General features: G+C 48.2%; 2 protein-coding genes across 9 annotated transcripts; one reads left to right on the top strand and one right to left on the bottom strand.

Moving 5' to 3' along the window:
* Window positions 1–420: 420 nt before the first annotated feature.
* Window positions 421–25439, bottom strand: USP28 (ubiquitin specific peptidase 28). 8 transcript variants are annotated; one of them, XR_015808229.1, is made up of 27 exons: window positions 25371–25439; window positions 22042–22119; window positions 21682–21796; window positions 21079–21190; window positions 20725–20887; window positions 19695–19781; window positions 19123–19260; window positions 18627–18700; window positions 18067–18143; window positions 17800–17948; window positions 15719–15846; window positions 15450–15545; window positions 14902–15081; window positions 13991–14205; window positions 13680–13750; window positions 13139–13367; window positions 11645–11848; window positions 10997–11136; window positions 10626–10811; window positions 9625–9720; window positions 8636–8814; window positions 8464–8542; window positions 8062–8141; window positions 6318–6441; window positions 5620–5818; window positions 1997–4807; window positions 421–1901 (listed from the first exon to the last, which is right to left on the bottom strand). XR_015808229.1 is itself a non-coding variant. In XM_088178088.1 (26 exons), the coding sequence occupies exons 1-26, from the start codon at window positions 25407–25409 to the stop codon at window positions 4632–4634; spliced, it is 3414 nt and encodes a 1137-aa protein (XP_088034214.1). In that variant the 5' UTR covers window positions 25410–25439; the 3' UTR covers window positions 421–4631. The 8 variants fall into 8 exon arrangements, 7 of the variants coding, with proteins under 7 accessions (XP_088034214.1, XP_088034216.1, XP_088034215.1 ...); XM_088178088.1 differs by having other exon boundaries at window positions 421–4807; XM_088178090.1 differs by having other exon boundaries at window positions 421–4807; window positions 21079–21260; window positions 25371–25433.
* Window positions 521–1589, top strand: CLDN25 (claudin 25). Its single transcript, XM_014884645.2, has one exon. The coding sequence runs from the start codon at window positions 521–523 to the stop codon at window positions 1193–1195; it is 675 nt and encodes a 224-aa protein (XP_014740131.2). The 3' UTR covers window positions 1196–1589.

Genomic DNA, 25439 nt, shown 5'->3' with positions numbered 1-25439 from the left:
TTCTCAACGCAGCTGTCAAAGGCTCCTTTGCATATTTAATAAATGACCGAAGGCCTCCAACCGAGGCGGTGACTCCTGAGAAAAGCCTGATGCCAGCTCTCTGCTGCCTGCATCTTGTGTTGGGGTGCCAGCTGTGTCCCACTGAGGCTGGAGCTGCTGCTGCCGAGAATCGCTTTCCCTGCCAAAGCTCTCGCTCCGGAGCGGCCAAGGCTCGGAGGATTTGCATGCTTTGGCTTAACCCTCCTGGGCACGGCGAGGCAGCGGCGGGACCCAGCTCGGAGTTACCGCGGGGATGCACCCGGCTTTTCCTGCTGAGCCGGGCTCTCCTTTTAGCATGGAAAAACCAACAACAGCTGAAAAACGACCGTGGCCACACCCCGGCGTTGGAGGAACAGGCTTGAATTCGCCCCCCCGGGCGGCAGACGCTGCCGGCGGCCGGGCGGACGCTGCTCCACAAGCGTTAATGCCCGCGGCCGCCGCTCAGGGCGGCTGATCTGCGCCCAGAGGTTAGCGGGGCAGCATGGCCGGGGGCTGGGGGGCAAAGGCGCAGGCCGGGGGGATGCTGCTGGCTCTCCTGGGATGGATCAGCTCCTGCGTCACCACCTTCGTGCCACTCTGGAAGAACCTCAATTTGGACCTGAACGAGATGGAGGTCTGGAATATGGGGCTTTGGCAGGTCTGCATCACGCAGGAGGAGGGGGTGGTTGAATGCCAAGCCCACGGCTCCTTCCTGGCGCTGCCCCCCGAGCTGCGCATCTCTCGCCTCCTGATGTGCCTCTCCAACGGGCTGGGGCTGCTGGGCTGTCTCCTCGCTGCCCTGGGGCTGGAGGGCTGGAGAACCTGCGACGACAAACCTGGGCGAAAGCGGCGGCTCCTGCTGGGCGGGGGAGTTACGCTTGGCATGGCAGGGATCACCACCCTGGTGCCAGTCTCCTGGGTCGCCTACAACACCGTCCTCGACTTCTGGGACGAGACTGTCCCCGACATCGTGCCCAGGTGGGAGTTTGGGGAGGCCACCTTCCTGGGGTGGTTTGCCGGAGCCTTCCTCGCCGCTGGTGGGCTGCTCCTCGCCTGCAGCACCCGCTCCACGAAGACCGCAACACCACTGGCCCCTGCCTGCTACCAGGCCCCTCCCGCACCGGCTCTGGCTGGGGGCCACCACCTGCACCCCAGAAATGCAGACTTGGTCATCTAAGGCCTCAGGGTGCTGTGCCCTGTGCACCTCGTGGCTCTTCCCCTGGCAGGGAGAGCTCCTGCTTGTTTCACAGGATGATTTGCTAATTGCTACGGCAGCTCTGCAGGTTTCTCTCCTTCCTCTGTGTGTCTGCTTCACTTTTTCTCTGTTAAGGAGCAGCAGATTTCCCCGCAGCACTCACTATGCAAGCATGGGAAGACAACAAGCAGAAGGCAGCACTTTGTACTGCTAGTGACACCCTGGTACCATCACTGATAGGTGACACGGCATCCCTGGCGAGTCCCTCGTAGCCAAGTCTGTCGTGGCTAATGCTGTGCCCCAGTGCAGCAGCTCTTTCCTTGCACGTCTGTGTCTCTCTGATGTTATTTGCAATAAATTATCATGTCCATTGGCAGTGTGTCTGTGCTCTGAACATGTAGCTGTGTCTTGCAGAAGAGGGATGCAGGGTGGGAGCTGCAAGAAGCAGCACTGCTGCTGCAGCTATGGTTTGGTCTGTCTAGAAAAGATTGAAGAGAGAGAAAAATGGAAAACGAGGGGGAAGGAGGAAAATGAGAGACAAGGCAGCACCAAGTTCTATTGTTGCTGCAAAGGTGGGATGGCAGTGACTGCGTGCCCTGCAGGAGCCTCATCTTCTCATGGCTAAGATGATAAAGCTGATCAGTGCCGCAGATCTTTGTGTCAAAAGCTCCTCGACTGCATCATTTACCTGTGCACAAGAGGCAAGAAAGGGTTTTTGCTGGTCTCAACGGTTCCTTCCACATTTTCCTGATTCAGCTGTAAAAATAAAGGCTGATTACACACCTCTGTGAGCAAGAGCATGGACCATCAGGCTGGATTAGCACCCGGAGTCCTGACAGGGGCCTGCCTGCTGCTACGGCACTGGTTGAAAACGGAGTTCACTGCTGGTTTAATCCCTGCAGGCTCAAAGCCGCGCGCGTGACCCATCTCAAGGAAGGCCCGGCCGACAGCGGCATTCCTGCGGGAAGCAAAGTCCGCTCCCTCTAAGTCCCATTTTGAAACCTGCACTTTGCTCAGCTGGGACGAGAGGAAGGAGAGGGTGGGCAAGGAAAGGGAACAGTGATGATCCGTGGGAGTTCAGATGCTGCAGGACTGGGGACAGAGTTGGTGGTGCTGAGAGTGTGGTGGGAGAGGCAGGTGCTCAGTCCTTCTGAAAAAGAATCAAACGAGGTAGAACTGAGGAGGCAGTGTTCCTGGCCATCACCTTCCAAGGAGCTGTACACCCTGCCAGCTGCCCTTGGAGGGCTGACCACCCCAGGGAACACAGAGAGGCTGTTTTGGCTGTAACTCCCTTGGGAAATGGGAGGACAGGACAGTGAGCAAAGGCTTCCAGCCTGGGAACACTTCTCCTGTCCAGCCCAGTCCAAATACCATGACGTCCTTGGCATCATTCTGTGCTCCTGACACTCTTGGTTGGTTCCTTAAAGCAGGCTTAGGACATGGCCTGGGCATTTTAGCTTCTGGCAGCAACACAAAGAACAGGGCAAAAGTACTGTTTCATGAGTCAGAACAAATGGATTCTCCTCTTCCCAAACCACATCCTACTGCTTGTAAGTGCACAAAAGCTGCCTGGTGATGCCAAGTGTTGGCTGGGACGAGGTAGCTTGCCTCCAGGTGGATGATGGCCTCGGGGCTTTGTTCAAGAGCTCAATGTTTCCAGTCATGGAAGGTCAAGCACCCTGAACAGACAGTTGAAGGCCTCATCCCACTGCTCTGTCACAACGATGGGGGAAACAAGCTGAAACAGCAGCACTCTGGCACTGCAGCACCCTGGTCCCTGAGGAGGGACAGGTCACTGTAGGGACACTGGCAGCCAGAGTGCCTGTGGATAATGGTAGCTCTGCTTCATCATAAAGTCACTCTGAGAGTGCAAGATCCTCTCAAAGGCGCAGTTTATTCCTAAATACTGGGGAAACATCCCCTGACAGGATGGTGGAACCATCCTAAGGCAGCTCTCCTAGTGACAACACATTTTGTACAGGGTGAACCTTCAGGCAGAACCCCAGAGTGAAAAAAAAAGACGTGGAAGGAGCTTTTTCATTCTAATATAGAACTGTGGGAAGATAGGTTGAAAGGATAGTGCAGGATAGTCCAGAAGGCAATCTCTCCCGATGAATTACAGCTGTACTGCCTGAGGAGTGCAAAAATCTGTGCCTGCCCAATGAATTTGGGTGTTAAAAGGGGATAGCTGGAGACCGAGCCTGTTGCAGTTTGGGATGGAGTCTGCTCACCGTGCTGGGAGGAGGTAAGGGACACGTGGCTGTGCAGGGGACAGATAAGGTAAGAAGATGCTGTGTGAGGGACAGACAGGGTAAGGTGGCCAGGAAAGGGACAGGTTGGGGTTTATCCAGTCATGCAGAGAGGAGACAAGGAGTCAGAGCTGTGTGGAGCTGCCTGTAAGAAAAGGAGTCAGAGTTGTCAGAGAAATACACACTGAAAGAAGGCATGAAAAGTTTCTAATAAAGGACTGGTGGTGATGCCAGTCCAGTCCACCTCAACATAATTGTAACATAGAACAAATGCTTTTATTGCACTGTTAGAAAACTCTGCATAGTTCCAAAAAACAGGATCCCCCTCCAGTGACTCAGAACTTTTGGCTTACAACTGCTGCAGCTCAAATGCAAGCACAGGGTGACCGCAAAAGGAAATGCCAACAGGGCACTTCGTTAACAAAATCAACACAATGGGCTGACCCGAGCCCTCACAGTTATCACTGACACTAATCCAGCCCTGACCCACCACCCAAGGGGAGAAGGAAGTTTGCCTTTGGGGTGATGTGATTGCCTTGAGCCAGTCAGCTCCTGCCAGGCACAAAGCCACAGCCCCGTCCTGGCTCCTCACTGCCAGGATTTGCCTGTGCCTCTCCAGGGAACGCTCCTGTGTGGTTTCTGGTGCTAGCTAGAATACAAAAGGCAAAAGCCTGCTTGACTTGACCACAAGACACAGCTGCGTGCATGACTGCCCACGCAGCAGAGCGTGAGCCAGTGCTCCTTGCTGCCTCCTCCTCACTCAGCCCAGGCTCCTGTGAGCAGGAATCTCTCTGGATTAGAACATGCAACCCCTGGCAGTGACCATTCAGGGAGCTGGGGAAGTGCCCGACAGCCCAGGCACAGTGTGCAGTGCTGAGCAGAGCTGGGCTCCTGTGCCATTATGGGCCCAGGGCTGCATCTAGAAGGCTGCCAGGACAGAAGAGCCTTTGGAGCCCGGTTGGGCCCCGTGGTGCCACCAGGGCCTGCGCCTGCACTGTAACAGCGGCCCAGGTCCTTTGTAGTACTGCCTTGTGTTCTGCCTCAGAAGTGCAATACTGCTTTTCATCCGCTCCTATTTACAAAGAACACAGCTTGGAATCCAGTGGAGCCCCCTCTCCTGCCCCGCTCCAGCGCTCCCCGGCAGGCCCGGGCAGGGCGAGCGGCTGCGGCTACTTCACGGTCACGGCTGAGGCCCCGTGAATGGACTCCATCACGGCCGCAAAGCGGCTGCACAGGTCGTAAGGGGAGTTGGGTCGGATCTTCGGGGGCTCCTTCAGCACAATGACCTCAGTGGAGCCGTCGAGGAGCCGGGGCAGCAGCTCACCCAGCTTCATCTGCAGCTTTGCTGTCAAGGGGGAAAGGAGGAAACAGTGAGTGGCAGCAAATGGCAGAGGGTTCCAGGCCCTGAGTTAAGGAGCTGTGATGCCTTTTGCAGACTCCTCTCCCTGTGCCGAGAGTGCCCAGCCCATTGCCAGGGATGAGCAGTGGCTGCTTACGGAGCTGGGTCGTGCCTGCCTACCCAGGGCTGTGAGGGAAGCTCCACTGCCACCTGGCTGCCTGGGGACAGGGCCATGTCCCACTGAGACACGGCACTTTCCCAGGAAAGGCTTCTGGCCTGTCAGGTGAACAATAACTGCATGCTTCAGGGTGACACTCAAATATTGACTGTGCAATTGTCTTAGGCTGCAATACAGGATGTGCCCAAAGTACGTATTCTATCACCATCTGTTGAAACCAGCTGGGGCAGTGATCTTTATCTTTTCCACAACCCCTCCTTCCTCCGGGAAGATATCTTCTGTTAAAGGGCCATTGACTGATAAAATTCCATCATCCCACTGGGAGATGTTCCACCCAGGGGGAGGAGCCAAGCATTTCCTACCTAGATAAAATCTGAGATTTGCAACATCAGAGCAGCCTTTTTCCACTGGATTCCAGAAAAAAAAACAGGCCCTTCTATATCATCCCTGGAGCTTTGGAGGAAAACTGCACCTTCTACAGGAGCACTGCTCCACCAGAACCACATCTGTCACTGCAGGAGGATGCAGCCACCATTTAATGGGACTGCTACCAACACCAGGAATTTGATTTTAGATGGTCCTTTCTTTCCCAGTTCAGATTCAGATACTACCCTGCCCATGAACAGCAGTCATTTCCTACCGTCCATGTCTTCTCGTCCCAAATAGGAGCACCAGCGGTTTCTCATGACCTCGATGGCATCCAGGTCCTCTCTGGAGATCTCAAAGTTGTTCATGAGATGCATGCAGGGGATGATCAGCTCATTCAGGATGCTCACACCCTCTGAGACATGAGCTTCTTCACAGCTGACAAAAAGAGAAGCTGCCACCTCGTTCAGCTTCTGGGGGTGGAAAGAGAATTGGGGAAATACTTGTAAAGAGCAAGCATGGACCATGGATAACCACCCAGGAAAGGCCAAGCTTGGGCAGCCATGCAGAGAATAACGACTAACAGCACCAGGTTCTGGTGGAACAGCCACTTCACTTTCAATAATGGGAAGGACACCACAGAAAACAAATCTGACAATATGTGTGTTCATACACATACATGCAATTTGCTGTATCTGTACACAGAGAGCACAGAGCTCATTTATAATTCTGGTTTGAAGATGGTAAGGTCCAGATCTGCCTTTGCCTAGATTCCCTGAAACCTATGTGGCATGTTCTTTACTTGAATTATGATTATTATTAGCTTTCCATATTGCTGCTGGTACTCAGCAAGGGGCAGAATCATCTCAACAGAAGTAACAGAAACAGTTACACTGGCCTTGGCTACCATGGTGCCCTGGCTGCTCCCTCCCCTCCTCTCCAAAAGTGAGTGTTGAGCTCCTCAATACAAACCAGGAGACACTTCCTTCTGTACAGGGCGATCAGCGACTCGCTCACGCCTCGGTTGGTTCCCTTCAGCAGCAGTTTGGTGTTGCTTTGGTAGGCATAGACCAGGTAGGTGAGTGACTCTTGGTACCTGGAAGAAGAGGGTCAGATCTGCAGGCCTTGGGCTCTGCCAGGGCCATGACTACAGCCATTCCCTTGGCTCAGCTCAGGAAACCTTTCCTGCTGGCCTGGCTGGAACTGCATCAGGTCTGATGAGAAAAGCTGCATTTCCTTGCCAAAGCACAAAAAACATGTCAAGCCATTCCTGCTCCTTTTTGCCCAGAATGCCAAACAAGTGCCTGGGCAGAGCCCTTTAAAACCAAGTTCATGTGTGTCTTGGCTTGTGAAGCAGGATATGCCCAAAGTACGTATTCTATCACCATCTGTTGAAACCAGCTGGGGCAGTGATCTTTATCTTTTCCACAACCCATCCTTCCTCCGGGAAGATATCTTCTGTTAAAGGGCCATTGACTGATAAAATTCCATCATCCCACTGGGAGATGTTCCACCCAGGGGGAGGAGCCAAGCATTTCCTACCTAGATAAAATCTGAGATTTGCAACATCAGAGCAGCCTTTTTCCACTGGATTCTAGAAAAAAAACCAGGCCCTTCTACATCATCCCTGGAGCTTTGGAGGAAAACTGCACCTTCTACAGGAGCACTGCTCCACCAGAACCACATCTGTCACTGCAGGAGGATGCAGCCACCATTTAATGGGACTGCTACCAACACCCTGACTGACTGATGGGGTGTCAGGTTGTATTCTGACTCTGTCAGTGTTTTTCTTGTTTTGTATTACTGTATTTTTATTATAATTTTCCTAGTAAAAGAACTGTTATTCCTATTCCCATTTTTTTTGCCTGACAGCCCCTTAATTTCAAAATTATAATAATCTGGAGGGAGTGGGTTTACATGTTCCATTTCAAGAGAGGCTCCTGCCTTTCTTTGCAGACATCTGTCTTTCAAACTAGGACAATGTGCAATGTGTTTGTTCTGTGTTCTTTTTCTGTACTGCTCCAGGAATTACACTATGAGAAGACACCCCAAGAAGGGCAGAAGGTTGTGTTTTTTGAGTCCCTCACACATTTGAAGCTTCAGGTGAGAAAGCAGAACTGCTGACAGGGATTATGCCAATTTGAGGGAATTCTAAGCTGCTCTTGTCATGTCCTCGTGTCTATTTGCCCACCTGAATTTGGTGGCTCGTCACAGCGAACCACCTCAGAATTCAGTTCTGTTTCCATCCAGGAATAATTTCTGAAAGCCTGCACCATTTATGGAAAATACAGGTCCTAGAATGGTAAGGAGGACACCAAGGCCCTTTGAGTCTAGAGGACTCCGAAGTGTGTGTTTACACAAAGCATAACATCCATTTCAAGGCAGTGTCATTTTAATACAGGAGTCCAAGGTGAAAAATCCCAAAGTGATGGCAATCATTCCTGCAAACACATCTCTGGAAAACAGAATATAAACCTCTACTTCCCAAATGGAAACCTCAGGGGAAACTCTCAGGAAGCCAGCAGCAGCTCAGCCTCATACTTTTAAACTGTTAGCCAAGCTCGATTGTGGATTCAAGAAGAGCTATTAGCAGGTCAAAAAAGTGCCCACTGGCCTCAAACACGGGCCATTGTGATGCAGCAAGAAAAATTTTGTCAAAGTGGCCTTTACTTTTAGCTGCAGCTTATCTTGTCCAAACACAATTAGAGGAACTTACTTTCTATTCTGGTAGAGTTCCAACCCCGTCAGCAAGTAAATGGACACCTTGCGAAAAAGGCTGTAGTCTTCGTGCCATCTCTGGGAGGAGGAGGAGGGAAGCAGAGCATCAGCCTCACCTGGAACACTCACATGCATAGTTTGGGGTCCCCAGTTCTACCCCCTGAAGTGTTTAAATGTCTCTCATAAGTGACACATAGTTCATAAATGAATTTATCCAACTGCAGACACCTCTCCAAGCTCAGATTTCCACTGTATTCCTTGTCCTCAGCACCCTCCTGCAGACACCAGCTGCCTATAGGCATGCAGTGACCACTGTGCTGGCCACATAGCTCCATGCCATGCTCCCCTTTTCCCAGTCTGGACAGTGAGAAGGATCAGAAGCAGCTCTCTGGTCCCTTACCTTGTATTCCTCCATGTCAACATCCTCAGGACCAATTTCGCTCAGCTTTGCCCGAGCCACCTTCATGATGCTGATGGACCTGCTCCATGTCGGCAGAAAGGAGAAAAATCACAACACTGGCCCCGGCCACATCCAGGTGGGAAAAGCCTACCCTGGAATCCTGGGCACTCACCGTTCATCATAGCTGAGGTTTTTGTCTGCAAACTGCTCGAGGAGGGTCCGTTCCACCACCTGCTGCGGAGCGTTGTTCTGCAGGAAGTAGATGAGCACGTGCTGCAAGCGGGCATCGTTCTGGGGCGTTGGGGTCTCCTTGGAAAGCAGGTACAGCCGGGAGTACTCCTCACGGAATGCCTGCCAATGGAACACAGGCACTGACACACCCAGCTGCCTGCCCGAGGGAATGCCACAGCAGCCAACAGGAGCTCAAACCGCTCCTGTTCCAAGGGACTCCTCTGCTCGTGATACCCTAGTGGTGAATGGAAGCCCACCAACACCTCAGCTCCAAACCAATGGCCCCCGCAGCCAGGCCAACCTCATGTGTGAAGTGTGAGCTTCCAAAAGTGCCAGGGTGTGTAAATGCCTCTGAGAGAGGAGGTACAGCTGCCTTAGATGGATTTGGCAACTCTGACAAGTGCTCAGTCTGCCAAAATCAACTGGGACATATTTGTACTTGCAGGATGTGCAAGAGTATCTTGTGATTTATATTCCCATAGATTACCAGCATGGATGATTCTTTCCATGTGGTATTTTCAGTTAAATCTACCTGCCTGTAAAATCTAGCACCATCTTCAGCATTCAGCAGTGGTCATGCTTTCACACCCCTGTTCACACACACATTTCTTGAGGACATCTTTGACAAAAGAGCAAATATGTTCAGGACCAAAAACCCAAATTTTACAGTACTAAAAGAATAAACAGAAAAAAAAAAGTTGCTGTTTGTCTTGGGAGGAGGGTATTCTCTTACAGGCTTTAAAAATTGTTTTGAACCCACGGACATGACTGTAAGAGAGCAGGAACTGAAATGCAGGGCAAAGGCCATTAACTAGAAGAAAAACTGCACAAATCGTTCCCTCTACATTCCTGATCTGTCAATACGGCACATACTCTCTATTCTGGGAAAACAGATATCCATACTATTTGATTTAGCAAACAAATCAATACCTTAACAAGCCCTGCTTCAGACCCATCACGATCAAAGGTCTGGCGGGCTTTTGCAATAGCCAGGATGACACCTTGCATGGCTGGACTCAGCATCACCTACCATGAAAGCAGGAGAACAGACACAAACAGGAACAAGGAAAACAGTAACAGACAGGGAAAGAAGAGACAGCATAGTGAAGAATGGAAGAGACTTTCAAAAGGCAAGGTTTAAAGGAAATTGTATGAGTACAGGTGTGATAACTGGGGCTGTGAGTTACTTGCATGCTACTGACTCTAACCATCACATGCACTTTACATGCAGGGTTTTTTCCAGGCATTTAAAGATCTCAAGGCTGGTTTCTCCAAACTCTTGAATTTTTAAATTCAACAAGTGAGAAGGTAAAGCACACTGGCCATGTCCCCACCATGTCCCACTCAATCTTCCTAAGACTTGTAAAATGAATGCAGAACCTGTGGTGCAGCAGCTCCTTGAGCCAACACCACACAAGAACATCTCAAACCTACTCAAGGAGTGACAGCCCCAGCGTTTGTGTGAAATCCAACTTGTGAAGGTGAGAGAACTTCCAAAACGCTGCTTGAGCATGTATCAGAGCGATTAAAATCAGAACCCAAAACATCAGTGGGTAGAGTACGTAAATTATGTGATTGGGATTAAGGTCTTTGACTGGGGATGAAATAGTAAATGAAACCAGCAAAGAGACTTGTAAAGAAATTAACACAGGTAGGATCAATTTTGATAAAATTGTGCCAGAAAGAGGACTTATGACCAACATGCAGATCAACAAATCGAGTGCTCTTATAAAGCTCCTTTTCTGATGACATTTAAAAATGAGGTTATGGAACAATGTGGTCCCCCTTCTCTTCCACAGTGGGAAACCTAACTTTGTACAGGGTGTTGTTGTTATGACAGACACTATCACACCCACCCTTAGGGCAGCTCAAAGCCAGCTAACTAGAGGCTAACGAGCAGCAGTAATTAACCTCTGCACTGGGATCTGTACCTCCTCATTATATCCATCTGCATCGGATCTAACAGGTATCTTCCCCACACTGGGGATTTCCACTTCAGAGACCTGTGAGCTAGTTTGGGCAGCAGCCTCTGCTTCCTGAGTGTCCTGGGGCTGCTCTGCCTGAACTGTGGGGGATGTTTCTTCTGGATGGGCCTTCAGTGGCTCTACCTCCTTGTGCTGTGGCCAAGAAGAAAAAGAAGAGAGTAAGAAAATCCAAAGCAAAATACAGGAAAGCCAAAGGCACCGAGCTAAATGTGGCACAGCTACAGAACTTCACAGAAATGGGAAAAGCAAAGGTCTATCAAGAAGAAAAATACAGAGACAAGAAGGGGTAGGCTCTTGGGCCAAGGCTCAGCTCCTACCTTGCACAGAGCTGCCTCGACACCGTTCTTCTCGTAGGCGTCAGCAGTGTTGGCAATGGCCTTGGCAGTCTGCTCCTTGGCAATCCTGGCATGCTCTGAGGACAGGGAGTGCACGCTCTGCTCACAAACTGATGATTGCTCTGTCAGGACAGACGTGTGGTACTAGTGAGCAAGAGCTGCAAGATTTTTTTCTCACTTGTTCTAAAATGTTTTGCAGAGGGTCCATGCAGTTTTACACAGCTCTGGGATGAAGGCACTTCACGTGTGCGTGCCCCTTTCCAGTGGGAATGGCACACAATGGTCATCAGGGACTGCCAAGCAGTGTTTCCCTCTCCAGAGAATAGCACTTGTCCACTCAATACTTATGAAAAAAAGAAAAAGCTGGAAATGAACTGATACTAGCCCACAATGATTAAGTGAATGGGAAACAGCATTTCTGGGGACAGGCTTGGAAGGGCTGCACGTGCAAAACCAGCAGAACAGCCTTTTGTACTGTCAGGTCAGAGCCTCCAGCAGCTGCCTTTGCTGCCTCATTCATGTCTGCTCCTGCATTCTGACACATTTGTGCAAGGCTTCAACACAGTGGTACTGGTGACCAGCTGGCTATTCCTGGTTCCAACATGGTTTGCAAATTCAGAGTGAGATTACCTGGTCCTGACTCAGAGGAGAGGTCCTGCAATTCAGAAGTAGGTGAAGGCTCCATCTGAGGAATCTTGCAAGATTGTTCCTCGTCCCAGTCCTCTGCCTCCTGCTCCAGGCGCCAGTTGTCCTCCTGGATGTAGTGTCTCAGTTCTGGTGACAAAGCTTCCACTTCCTTCTGGAACTGTCTGGCCTCTGGGGCCTCATCCTCATCTGAAGGAAATGCAAGACTGGCATAAGAGAACACATTCTGGCAGGGCATCACCCTTGGGGACTAAGCACACACAACATCATGGACAGCCATAAGGAAATTGGCTGAGGGATAAAAGGGGAAAGAAGCCAAATTTTCTATTGTCTCTGTAACTTAAGGTGATCCAGAAGCGAAAGTGCAAAAAATGAAAACAAATCTACACAGTTATCTAAAACAAACCCCGCTTTTGTTCTACTACTGGACAGCATTTACATAGAGCAATTCCAGAACCAGCACCTGCTGATGCAGGTCAGACATATCCTGATCCAAGGGCTCCAGCTGTACAGGGAACAGCACTGAGCTGCCAACAGCTGCAAAGTTCACAGCTCAGCCAGAGATGACACACCTGCATCACTGTACAGCAGGTAAAGGTAAGGGCTGCATGGGTTCTATAGCACAAGTATCATGCAGATATTTCTTAGTGCTTTTTAGATCTACTTCAGTATTCACTTTTAAAATAGCATAAAACCTAAGCATCATCAGCTTCAGACATCCTAAAATTTATCAAAAGCAAATGGCAACTTTCTACAGATAAGGGTGCAGATATTTTCTGCACCTTTTGCAAAATTCTTTAAAAAACAACAAAAAATTGCATTAAATAGGAGAAAAAAAAAACAAAACCACCCTATGGGCTCATTTCAGAACTGTCATAAGAAAACAAAGAGCAACCTCCAAATCCTCATCAGCCACATTTAGCAATGAACAGAATGTCAGCTCTCCATTGTTTCTTTCCATTTATGACATCAAAATGAGCCACGCGTGAAATTATTGGGTCCTTGTACAGCTGTTTGCCATGCCTAGAGCCACGTGCACAGCAATTTCTCCACAGAACTATTTATACACTGGCACTGCAAACACACTAAGTCTGAGCCACTCAGATACCAATACCTCTCAGAGAAAGGCTGCACAAAAAAGAGCCCGTTTAGATTCAGTGTAACAGAATCAAAGACCAAGCAAACGAGTCAGGAAGTGTGATAAAAATGGGAGAGATAAAATAGGAGGTGTTTCACATGCCTTGAGGAAACAAATGCTGCCATATAAACACTACAAAAAGTCAAAATTAAGAACAACAGCATGTTAAATGTGGAATGGACAGTGTGAGTCTGCACACACGTAATTCATGCATGAGGTGCTGCTTCCAGTCTCACCTGGATGCAACCGTGCTGGGGAAGCCAAGGAACACAATGATCATGCAGGCCAGAAAGATACAGCAGCACACAAACATGCATTAACCAGCAGCTGTGGCTCTATACCTGCAGCAGCACGGGACACCTGGTCACTGATGTACATCAGGCAGTAGGCACTGGCATTCCTCAAGCCCCCAAAGGATTCTCGCTCCAGCTCTTCCCACGACGACTCTGTCACTGAGATGTCGTTGTACTTGAGCCACCTTTTCCGAGGCTGGTCATAGATGAAGGCCCAGTAGTGCCCAGCATTTGCCTGCCCCTCATGAACCAGGACAGCATGCAAACGATAGGGAACCTGCAAAGGGACATGGACATCATTCACATGTGCACTTAGGGACTGATTCTGCCTGACCTCTGGACACAAACAGGGGAAGTGCTTGTAAGTGTAGCACGGCACAAGAGTCAAGCAATTTGATAGGTTTCTTACTACATGAAAACTGACATTTAAGGAAAGAAGAAACAAGATTTTCACAAGTAAATCTTTCTCTGCTTCATCACTGGAAATTTAAAAATACAGTCAAGGGGGCAATTAAACTAACATCTACTAACAAAAATGAGGATCAGCAATACTAGTTTGGTATTTATGTACTGAAGCTGCATTTCCTACCTGTTGGAGGAGAGGGTCACAGTACATTTGTTCAATGGACAGGTTGATTCTGGCAATAGATTCCTTCAGATCTGCCAAGAACATCAACCATGAGAGAAATACATAAAAATTAATGACTACTCATCAGGCTACGCTAGCTCCTTTCACTTCAAAGAGTTTGAAGCCATGCAGAGACTGTCAGATAGACTCAACACCAGAGCTCAAACAGGGACAAAATGATTTGTAGTTCAGGCTGTAGCCAGCAAAGCTCGAGAGGGGAAAGCAGGCGGGCATTCAGGAGGAAAATCACTACAAATGCACTTGGGGCCAACCTTGCACGTCTTGTTCAATCTCGTTTCTCCATCGCTGCAGACACGTCTGAACCAGGTTCAGCTCTTCCTCAGAGACCACGTGAGGAGCTGGACGTTCAGACAGGTCTGCTGGTGACACAGGAGCCTGGAGCTCCAGACTGGAGCTTTGCTGCAGCGAAGAATTTGCCACAAAACAAGCTTCATCTTCAGTCCTAGTATCAGTCCTCTCTTGTATGCTGTGGAGCAATATCCAAGAGCAGTGAGTAAAATTTTTAATCTTTCTCTAGTATTTCTTTTTTTGGAAAAGACTACAAAATAAACAAAAAAAAAATTACTCCAGAGCAGGAGCAGGATTTCCTTTCCAGAGCAGTATAAAATGTAGAGAGAACCAGTACACTGGAATGTGCTTCTGCCTTCACAGACCAAACTAAAATGTAGGAAAAATACTAAGGAAAGTTCTTACAGAACTCTCTAAGCACACATGCACAATGAGCCAATGCTAAAAATTCCTTCTATTACTACTAAGAAACGTGTGTGTTTACTCAGCTTAATTTAGAGTGTTAAACCAACCATGCTGGCCAGGGTTATAATAATCCAATATTGCTGTAATTTACTGGTCAATGAAGCAAAAAAATGAGTAGCCTAACCAAAAAGAGCATGTGATTCAGTTCTTAACTGCTGTTTAGGCAAGGAATACAGGGATGCTTTTGGATAAGTAGAAAGAGCAGACCAAGATGCAGTGTTCTATTTACACCCACAGAACCAAATGACCAGCAAAGCAGTGACCTGCTACTTGCACAAGCATTTGCAAGTTCCAGCATCGTGTTCACTGGTGCCCAGATAAATAACCCACATTTGGAATGCCACCCAGGACCATTTAACTGGGAGGTGAAGTGTTCTCCTGTGCATCCTTTTTATTTCTGTTTACTGACCTGTTTGGCTGTGAAAGCACATCCAGAACAGGAGGCTTGTCTTGGGAGTGCAGGAGTGTTGTTTGAGAGCTCTGAGCAGAGGAAACAGCCACAGCTGGCTTTGTAGCAATGAACTCGAGCACATACTGCAGCATGTCAGGCAGTGGAAAGCGGGCTGGGCCAGAGCCATATTCCATGTACCTATGGAAAAATGCAAGGTGGTGTATGAATGAAGGAATGAGATGGGTTTAAATCTCATGGGACAAGACAGGAACAACTTCTTCTGTAATGTGCTACTGGGCTTCCTCACCTCCACTGCCAGTGCAGCTGACACTGTTAACTCTGCTCTTTAAAGAATTCACTCCTGTAACAGTATCAAGAAAATTTAGAAACCATTGAAGAGATGGGTTTGTTTTTGAAAATACACTTCCTTGTTCCATATGTTTCAGAACAAACATGCTGCTGTTCCTCCTTCCCCTACAAGTTTCTCTGCTATTGGAAAACTCATTCAAAAGGAAACTCTCGCACTATTCCAGAGGGCGTAAAAATAAAACCAGCTGACTACTCACCTTTCCAGTTTCTGCTGCAGAGTCACCATTTTCTCCTTCAATCTCTTCATTTCTTCTCTTTTCATCTGAATAAGATCTTTATTGCAGTAGAGGTATCTAAAAAGAAATACAGAGCCCCAGGTTTGCCAGGTGAGATTTGTTTACTTCTAACATCCACAATCTTCTGTAACTATTTTAGAATCTTTCCTTGCTCACCCAAGCAATCTTTTAAATTTCTTTATTTATAAAAAAGCAATAGCTTTAAACATACATACAACAGGACGACTCACCTGTCCATATACATAGTCTGGGGAAACTCTAGCTTGGTGTGAATTTTCTCTGGCTGTCCTAGTGACTGATTGAACTCAAATCGGGAGAGTTCAAAGGTCAGAACTGGTGGGAGTTTTGTAAACCAGCGCTGTAACAAAAGCAGAAATGCCCCCAAAGGGACTTGTTTTAAGATGACTGCTAATGACACATTTTAGACTGATCCTATATGATTTCAGACTGATTTAAAAGTCTCTGTCTTTAAGCACTGAATTACATTTTGTTTGCAGAGTGACTAGTCAGCCAAATTTTACAAGTTAGTAATCTATGGTTCCATTTTACATTTTTACTGTGAAAAAGCCTCATAATTGCTCTCCGTGTTACTTGTCATTGCCCGATGCATCTAGTTTGATGAATTATTAACAAGTCCAGCACTGAATTTCACAAATTAGCAGAGGCTACACACAAACTGCACATCATCTAAGAGCCCCCAAGAGAGTTCTTTTCTGAGGCAGATCATACGCAGTGATGAACAAATCAGGAGTCCTCCTGTAGCATCAGAATCCTTATTTCTCCCAGGCTACTTGCAAAGTACTTAAGAGACCCAGAGAAGACCTCCAATTACTTTCTGCAGCTTCATACACTGTTTCAAAGAGTTATGCTGAAAGAAAACTTCTCAGTTGAATTTACATTTCCTCTCGCTCTTCCTGGATTCACAATGATTTCCAGCATCCACTGCCAGAAACTTCCTTCACCTATCTTAGCTTGGCACCTCCCACTTCATGTTCCCCTCTGAATTCAGGATGAGCACACTAAGCTCATTTTCCTTTGTGGGATTCACGTCAGATGTCCTGCAGCAACAAAACTCCCCCACAGCAGAGCTTTTTAAGAAGCAGCCATTAACCACAAAGAAGAAATGATTTATGCTCTCATATTTGGAAGAAGTTTCTGTTAATTCCACTGGTGCTTTGACTTCCAGCACATTTGCCTAGGTGCTCAAAAGACAAAATCATCTTATTCCTTGTGTCCCCTATCAAGCCACCCTTTACCCACCACATCCTAGGGAGTGAAACTAACATGCACAATTTTCCCACTAAGGCTTCTCAGAAATTAAGGCAGAGCCTTTTCCTCCTGTCTGTGCAGACAAAAGAATTAAAACAGCTCCAGGATCGGTCAAATTTCCCTTAATTTTGGGAAACAAACCTGCCTGATGAGCTCCAACATGCCTTTGTCTCCAGTGCCAGCCAACACCAGCTTCACCCACATCCCCTGTAAATGTACCTGAACTGCTTCAGGCAGAAACCAGGAAAACCCAGAACTAACATTTGGGTCCAGAGTCAGAACAGGGCTCCCCTTCTCAATACTTAATTTCTCCTTTGCTATTTTAAACCACAGCAACACAATTTTCAGACATTCTCTTAGAACTGAAATACTCTTCCCTATCCTGCCTACACCAGACACCTTTGCCAATGTTGTTTCCCAGCCTTTCTCCAAGCTAACTTTTGCTGCACTGACACACAGAGGATGCTGAATGCAATGGTGCTTCTTCACTGTGCTGAGACTAAGTTTTTTATGATTGGTTTGTGATTAGTGAGATTTAAACAAAAAAAAAGAAATAAAATCATCAGCCAGAAAATAAGAGTGAAAGCAAGAAAAACCCCAAACCGTACACAATATAATAGGGAGAAAGAGACAAATTCTAAATGGCATACCATGGAGTTAAGCACTGTACTTTTACCCTCCGAAAATATGGAGGCAGTAGGTCTCCCCCTACTCAGGTACACGTAGGCTTCAACAAAAAGAGAGAGACTTGATCACACTTGATTCAGAGGCAGACTGAAAATAAAGTCTTTGAACTGGTTACATAGGACAACACATCTTTATAATTCAGCCAAGACTTAGTGTCTAACCACACTTGGTGTCTGAGCACCTAACACTAACAGACATTTACATGAGAGTCCAGACATCCAGAAAATGTTTTGTATTCAGTTCTCAGAGAACACTCACGGTTGCCATTTAAAGTTATCAGAGGACCTCTGCACTGTGTGTGCTGCACTTTTCTGCAGCAGGCAACCAAAGGCTCGACAAAAAAGGTCAAACTAACCTCCTGTCCATACTTCACTGACTGAGATGCTGTTGCCTCATCCATCTCTCCCTCCACCATGGCTCCTTCCAAGCACTCATTCAGATTCCGGTACCCATTTACCTGAAGGGGATACTGACCAAAGGTCTCAATCTTGGAAAAAGTGTTGCCTGGATGATGGAAACCATACAGAAACCGTGAGCTAACTCAAGCAAACAAAAAATGCTGGTTAACTCCAAAACACTCAAAAGGAGTTAAAAGGTTGAATCTACCAAAGCCTTAACTCACCCTCATGGACACCCTCAGTCAGGAAAGTCCCGTAGAAGAGCTGCACCATTGGGTTTTCGGATTTGTCTCCAGAGCTCCTGTTTCAGAGAGCAAAAGCACACTTTCATTTGCAGCTGTGGCTGCAAAAAAAACCCCTAAGTCATAATCTGAGCCTCTGCTTGGGGGCCTAAAAGTACAAAAGTACAGTTTTCTATCCAAGCACTAAATAAAGAGGAAGCTTCTCATTAATTTTCATGTTCCAAAGCACATTATAACATACTGGCAAGAGTGGAAAAAAATAAGTTAAGATGCCAGCTTCTGAAAGGAAGTTTCAAACTACCAGAGTTTTTCTGTTCACCAGGGCTACTGAGCTCTCTCAAAAGCTCGTTTACTCTGCAGGCCACATCAGCACTGAACGAAGTCCCACACTCACCAACAGGAGATGCAGACACGACACTTCAAGCTTAATAAGCCTCATCCACAGGAAAAAAAACATTCATTTTCTCAAAATTTTCACGTAAAGCTCTCTCATTTATAAAAACTCTCCTTAGGTCAGAGTCCCAAGATCATAGAGAACTCACGTCACATTCACAGTGAGCTGGAAGGCGTCCTCCAGCCAGTCCAGTAGTTTGTGTGTAAATTCACTCACATCTTGCTAGAAGAGAGACCAAAGTGGAGAGTCAATCGTGACCACAAAGTGTTCCCCCAGCCTGCTGGTGTCACACACCCACTGAGCACTGACTGCTACTGCTGAACCCACCCAGCTGAGCTCTGTGACACTGAAAGCTGTGCTGCTTTAGACTGGCAGTGAACCCAGCTCATCTGAACACTCCATCAGAGGAGATGATCGTGATCACTACCCGACTATGCAGATGGCACTGGGTAGTGCCATGCTACACTGGCTGGTTAATTAGCACGCATGTACATTCTGCTCTAATGACACAGGGACAGCTGCTTGTTGGCTGACAAACATGGGAAAAGGCCTCTGACAGCACCAGCAGGATGAGGCAAAATGGGGTTGCTGTGGCTGTGACTGCTGGTTTGAAGAGAGCAAAAGGCTTTTCAACGTGGCTTTACCTGTGGTTGTTCAGCTGATCTAAACACATCTCTCAAGAGTTCCAGTGCTGCAGAAGGGTCCACGAATTTACGCCATGTCCCCAGCATTAATGCAAACAGACACTGAAGTTCTTGCATGAATGCAATATTTCTTTTTCCCTGCATTGCAGAAAGAAGAAAAGTCAAAGCTTTTCTGCAGCTCTAAAAAGCGTAATCTTAAAACTTAGTGCTACTGAACACTACATGCACATATCATAAAAGGTACCCAATCAGATGCACACTGGCTCCAATACCAGTTCTACCATGCATGCAAACCAATGAGTAATCTGGAGCTGCCAAGTAAGTTTTATGGGGAAAACATCTCCCCACACAGCAGTTAAAGGCTCTAGAGGACAGGGGTACAAGAAGCAGCTCATTTTTTTTCCCTATTCTGATTCTGTCTTTGAGAATTTCCTAAATTTATCTTAAACGCAGCCAGATAATTTTAAAGCCATAGGTCTCAAATGGTCCCAAATTAAATCTGGTTAGAGAAAGAGCAGAGTGCTATAACACAAAAGAGGCAAACTTGACAATGTTATTGAATCAAAACTTACAGTGTGACTACAACAACTTTCAAGTACATTCTGTGGGAGGGAGTACCCAAGGACCAGCCTCCGGAATTCTGGCAACTGAAACAGAGACTGAAAGGAGAGGAGAGGTAAAGCTCGCTCAGCACCTGCAAGGATTGGACTCACTGCAATCTAATGCCCTGTTTTCACTCTGACTTGACAGGTTTCTGCCAACTTCACATTACCAATGGTCCTGTGTTATTGAGTGCATGTTCACAGTGTGAGCAGCCCCTGTGCTGGACCAGCACAGAATCAGAATCACAGAATTAACTAGGCTGGCACAGACTTTTGAGATCATCAGCATGTTTGTACCCACCCAAGAACGAAATCTCATCCTGCTATTTCTAGGATAGATATAAATCTTTTAGGAAAATCATTCTATTCTGCACAGGCAGGTTCATAAAAGCACCAGGAACAAGCCATGGTGAGAAGAACCAGTTTGCAGCTTTCTTACTTTCTCTCAGAGCTGAAGACAAAGGATTAACATCTCTCTGCTGATGTGAAATGGTTAGGAGAGACAAATCTACTCAGTTCCCCTTACTGTTGTCTCTTCTTTAGGTCATTACTAATAATATATGCTGCATAGTTGTTTATTTGTTCAAGCATCTATGCCAGTGTATTCCATTAGCTGAAATATGATACACCATGTGTTATCAAGCCAACAATAACTGCAGTAAAATTAAATTATCAGTTCACTTTGCCAGGCAAGCTTCTGTCATTTCAGTAGGCACTTGGCCATCGCTGCACAACTCCCTGCATACACACACACAGATTCTCTTTATCTGGAGCTATTTTTAAGCAAAGCCTATTTAACTGCTCTTTGGCTCTTTCTGTACAAGCCCAGAACACATCACAGTCACATCACATAAACCCAGAAGTTTCTGTGTTTGAGCAGGGTCATATTCACTGACTCCCTCACAGAACTGCTGCATGTTTACTTCTAACTGAGAAACATTCTGACTCCAAGACCACGGCAAGTTTGACATTAGAAAAAGAGAACTTTTTTGTAGATTACCTGTATAACAGCACTAAACCAACATGTATTTCCAATATTTTTCATTCCAACAGGCCAGTCACCTGCTCTTCTCCAGTCATCCTCCTTGGGGCTCTCTCCCCAGACTTCACAGCGTTTCCTTTTGGAGCGGTTTTTGTTTTCAGCAGAATGAGCGTCCTGTGCTCTGTCACAAGAGATAAACTCTGCTGTACAACACCCTCCAAAGATTCACGAGGGCTACAGGAATCAAACTCCCCTCCAGCCAGTAGGTGTCCACCTGGCAGGTGATCCATGTTAGTTCTATAGTTACCAGCTTCAGAACCCACTTATACCTGGGAAAACCAAAGTGGGGGAGCCATTTACAGCTCCACTGACCTTTCAGCTGCATCCCTCTCTGCAGCCAGCGTTTTTGGTGATTCCAGTGGTCTGACCGTGTTGGCTGTGCAGAGGTTGTCTTGGTTGTGAAGGGTAGGTACAGCACTAACATCTACAAGTGGAGGCAGCATTCTGATCAGTTTTCCACCAGCAGCAGCAAACATTCTCTTTAAGAGGAAATTCTAGAAAACATCATACTTCACAAATACAGCTCTTCAATCAATACAAGGAAAAATTTTCTAGCTCAGGTTTTAAACAGAAATCCCAGTTCAGATCACACCAGGCAACCTAAGAGCCACTGAGTGAGCTGGATGAGAACAGGGCAGAGCATGCAGCTGTGTACTACCCAGATTTCCCTACAGCCAAATTCAGAGCTTAAGGAAACAGCTCAGAGCTCTTGAAATGAGACAGGAACATAATATTTTTAACTGTGATATGTCACCTCTAAACATTATTAAAACACTACTAAGTGATCAGTACTGGCAAAATATGCACCAGAAGGGAAGCTGGAGGGATGTACTGCTGGCAGAAGCAGGGAGGATGGATCCCTTTGAGCTCACACAAACACATGAAACTGTAGGAGGGAGCAGAGGTGGAGCTCACCCTGTGGGAGCTGTTTGCTCACTGTGCTCCCTTCCCAGACCGGGCTCTGCACTGGCTCTGGACTGGAGTCCTCCGTCAGAAAGGTGACTGCTTCCATGAGATCTCCATCAGCAGCCTGGCAGAATGACAGGGGAAAGCAAAACACCAGTGAGGAGCACAACAGCAAAGGATTTACCCTTTGCCTCTCATGCATCCAGGCTGATCCTGGATTGCTCTCACATGGACCATTCTAACAAGGACCAGCTGACAAACACACCGGACAACACCTGTGTGCTATGCTGGGTGAGAGCCTGAACTTGCCTGACTTTTTGGACAAAATTAGAGCTCTCTTTCCCCAAAACAATGGCAATATACACAAACCTTTAGAGCAGCAAGCAGGAATGCTGAATCCTGAATTCCTGTGATTTCTTTCATCTGGTTTAAGAGCACCTGGCAATCCTATGTGCAAGAAATAAAGAAAGTTCATATGAAAAGGTGACCAGGATGGACACTGAGCTGTTCTGCAAGGCTTGGTGAGGGCCCAGTGGAGCCTTTCCTTCCTTTCTGCTGACAGACTGACACACAAGCCCAGTCACACTTGCTTCATGCAAATACCAACATCAGCTTGAACATCGCACTCAGGCTTTTTCCCTGCTGAATTCACAGACTAACACTCAACCCCTCGTATCCTCAGGAGAATGCAGGCAGGCCTGGGAGGACAGCCCTGGCTGCTGCTGTGGGATGTGCAGCACCCGTGGTGGGAAGGGGCTCCCCCACCCCCCGAGGCAGTGGCATGTGCAGCAGGACATATAAGGCAGCCGCCTGCTCCCAGGGCACTGTCAGCAGCTATTTTCAGTGTGGTGGCACATGCCATTTGTGCATGTCACTTCTTACTGACAATAAGGTGTCAGGGCAAGGACCCAGGAGCCTGTTATTGCTCCTCCTCCCCGCTCCACAGACCACTTGAGGTCTGGTGAGACACTTGCTGCTCAAGGCCTGGTTCACAACCTCTGGCCGGTTCAGACAATTAAAACAAATGATTACAAAAATTCTCTTTACCAGACTTATAAAATCTTTGCAGCCCAGGCTTACCACAGGGCGGTCACTGCACATGGTAAGCACAAATAACCTCAGTCAACGACTTCTAGGAGAGGCAGCTCTCCACAAGGAGCCTCCTGGTGCTGGGGTCCCACCACCCCTGTCCATGGCTGCAGTTCAGCTGATGCTGCTGCCAATGGCTCCGTCTGGGTGACAACTGAGATGCAGCTCCATAAAGCTGGCATTGTATGTGGTATGGGAAGGACATTACAGCAGGAACAGCTGCTGGGTCTGTGCTGTGTATCCTGATTTACAGAGGCTGTCGAGGATCCTGCAGTCAGCACAGCCCTATCAATCCCAGTTCCTTAAGATCACACTTTTAATTACCCTTAACCAGCAAAGCAGCAGGCAAATGAACTCAAGTTTCTACTTACCCTCACCATTGAGAATAAAAAAATAAGATGCTTCCAGGCCACTGGAACACAAGTTCCACCCAGTGAGTAATGAGTCAACTTCTTTTTTGAGCCCCCCACTCATACTGCGATGGATGATACTCCACACACAAAGACAGCACGCACCCATTTCAGCTGTTAAAAACACCCCCTCCTATTTTGGTGGCAATTCTCTTGTCAAGTTATTCTTGGCAGTCCCATTTAAAATACTACTTTTGCTCAACTTTTACAAGAAAAAGCACATGTGTGTGTGCAACCCCTCTCAACTCATCCCATACACTCTTCTTATCCTGAGAAAAGCCAAGATGCACTGGAACACCTCAGCAGCCCCAGGAGGAGCTGCCCGATGAGCAGTCAAGGCTGAGGGGCCCGGGGCAGGCATACTCTCACAAAGGCAAACCACTTAAATCATGTTGCTAATTTTGCTGTCTTAGCGCGTGCTGTGCATGTCGGCTGACCCCACCTTACGCCGCGGGGTGGATTTTTCCAGTGGAGGAAAAAAACCACAAATACCCTTGCTAATACATTGTATTATAATAATGAAACCCAAGGCAGGACAGGGCATGATTTTCTGGGGTTTTTCTGTTCCAGCAAACAGAGAACTCACAAAGGCTGCTGTAAGCATAAAAGCTAATTACTGATCCTCTGCTCTAAGTTACCATTTAATATTTCAATGATTTCTGCGTGCTTTTATTCAGCCTTTGAGGAAAGGTTTGTGCTAACATCAGAGAGCTTATCCTGAACCACTTTCAAGAGGGTTACGGCTGCCTGGCAACCCACAAAAACCACTCTCTGTGCAACCAATTTGTTAAGATTTTGGGGAGTGTGCATGGTTTTGTTGCTATAACTAGTCTGGTTATTGCTTTCTGAGGTTATGCGCCATGGGGCTACAAAACAAGCTCTTAGCTGGTAATTAACAGCAGTGTGCTGCTGCTGCTAACACACCCTGCACTTGCAAACCCAAACTGAACCAAAGCTCTACCTGCTGGAAAAATAATAACCCGAACCCAAATCCTATTAGTATTAAATTACAGCAACAAGAGATGAGTACAAAACCAAGAGGTTGAGAGGAAGGAGGGTACTAGAGATAAAATTACAAGGTCAGCCAGGAATGATGGAATAGAAAGGTTTTGCTGTTTTTCCTGCTCCAAGGTGACTCACCGCCCTCAGAAGTTTGTTTTGATGAGAAACTGTGAACAGGGAAAGGAGCAAATACAGTGCAGGAGTTCAAGGAGGTTCCAGAAATAACCACACACAAGGAGGAGGAAGGTTGCAGCACACAGGGGGAACACAGAGCCTTGGCCTTCAGCCTCTGCACCTCAGCCATGCTTTTTATCTCAAGAGAAAATAGATATGGAGGGGGCTGGAAACCCACAGGCGGCAGCAGGAACAAAGCCCACGTTCCTGGCCGAGGCTTTCACAAACCGATATCTATCACAAGAAGAAGCAGCGGGCAGCAGCCTCGTCCTGCAGTAACATGTGCGAGGTGCACGCCGCGGGCACCGTCTGGTCACCGTCCCCACAAGACCCGGGCACGGCTGCTGCACTAATGCCACTTCTAACGCACAACCAAAGGGCTGATACCCTCATGCCATCCCACCCTGCAACTCTGACCTCTCTGAAACGCATCTCTTGGGTCCTAAGAGCACAAAGATGCTACAGAACAGTGGAGACGCCTGTGTCAGTTCGGGATGGTCTGGGCTTCAGTCCCCTGAGCACTGACACGGGCTCGCGTCCAGGTCCGGGTCCGAGTCCGTGTCCCGTCAGAGACAATTTACGCAGAGCCCTGAAGTTTGGGAGCAACAGCTTTCGTTAACTTGCCCCGGGAGATGCTGCTCGGCGGCGGGGAGGGAACACGCGTTCGTGCTCGGTGCAGAGGCGGCGGTGTCTGAGCGCCCGCCCGAGCCCTTTCCCGTGGTACCGGCGCCCCGCGCGCCGCCCCGCGCGCAGCCCGTTATTCCCAACGAAACACGCGCGGACGGCAGCGCGGCCCGACGGGGCGGGCTCCGGCAGCGCGCACGGCGGGGAGGCGCCGCGGACCGGCCCGAGCGGCCGCGGGCTCGGGGTGCGGCGGGAGAGTCGGTCCGGCGGTCAGCACCGGCCCCGGGCGGGGGTCGCCGCCCGCCGCGCTCCTCGCGGCCCCGCGGCCTCGCCCCGCCGCCCCCGCGGTCCCGTCCCGCCAACCCAGCCCGACCCCGCGGTCTCGCCCCGTTCTCTCACCTCGCCGCCGCCGCCCCGGGCCCGCGGCTCGGCCGTCATGGGGGCCGCCGGCAGCGGCGCTGTGCCCGC

This window comes from Sturnus vulgaris, chromosome 23 (genome assembly GCF_052056855.1).
Source record: "Sturnus vulgaris isolate bStuVul1 chromosome 23, bStuVul1.hap1, whole genome shotgun sequence".
In the NCBI taxonomy this organism is placed as follows: Eukaryota; Metazoa; Chordata; class Aves; order Passeriformes; family Sturnidae; genus Sturnus; species Sturnus vulgaris.
The sequence above is the reverse complement of the archived record's forward strand: the minus strand, read 5'-3'. Positions and strand labels throughout refer to the sequence as shown.

Bases quoted from the DNA above. Each gene is read 5' to 3' on its own strand.
- CLDN25 (XM_014884645.2), top strand. From the start codon at position 521: ATGGCCGGGGGCTGGGGGGCAAAGGCGCAGGCCGGGGGGATGCTGCTG.
- USP28 (XM_088178088.1), bottom strand. From the start codon at position 25,409: ATGACGGCCGAGCCGCGGGCCCGGGGCGGCGGCGGCGAG. The intron at 15,847-17,799 runs GTTAGTTTGACC...CTTTTGTTACAG, and splicing joins CAGTGAAGTATGGACAGGAG to CGCTGGTTTACAAAACTCCC. The intron at 15,082-15,449 runs GTGAGTAGTCAG...ATTTTTCCATAG, and splicing joins CTGCAGCAGAAACTGGAAAG to GTACATGGAATATGGCTCTG.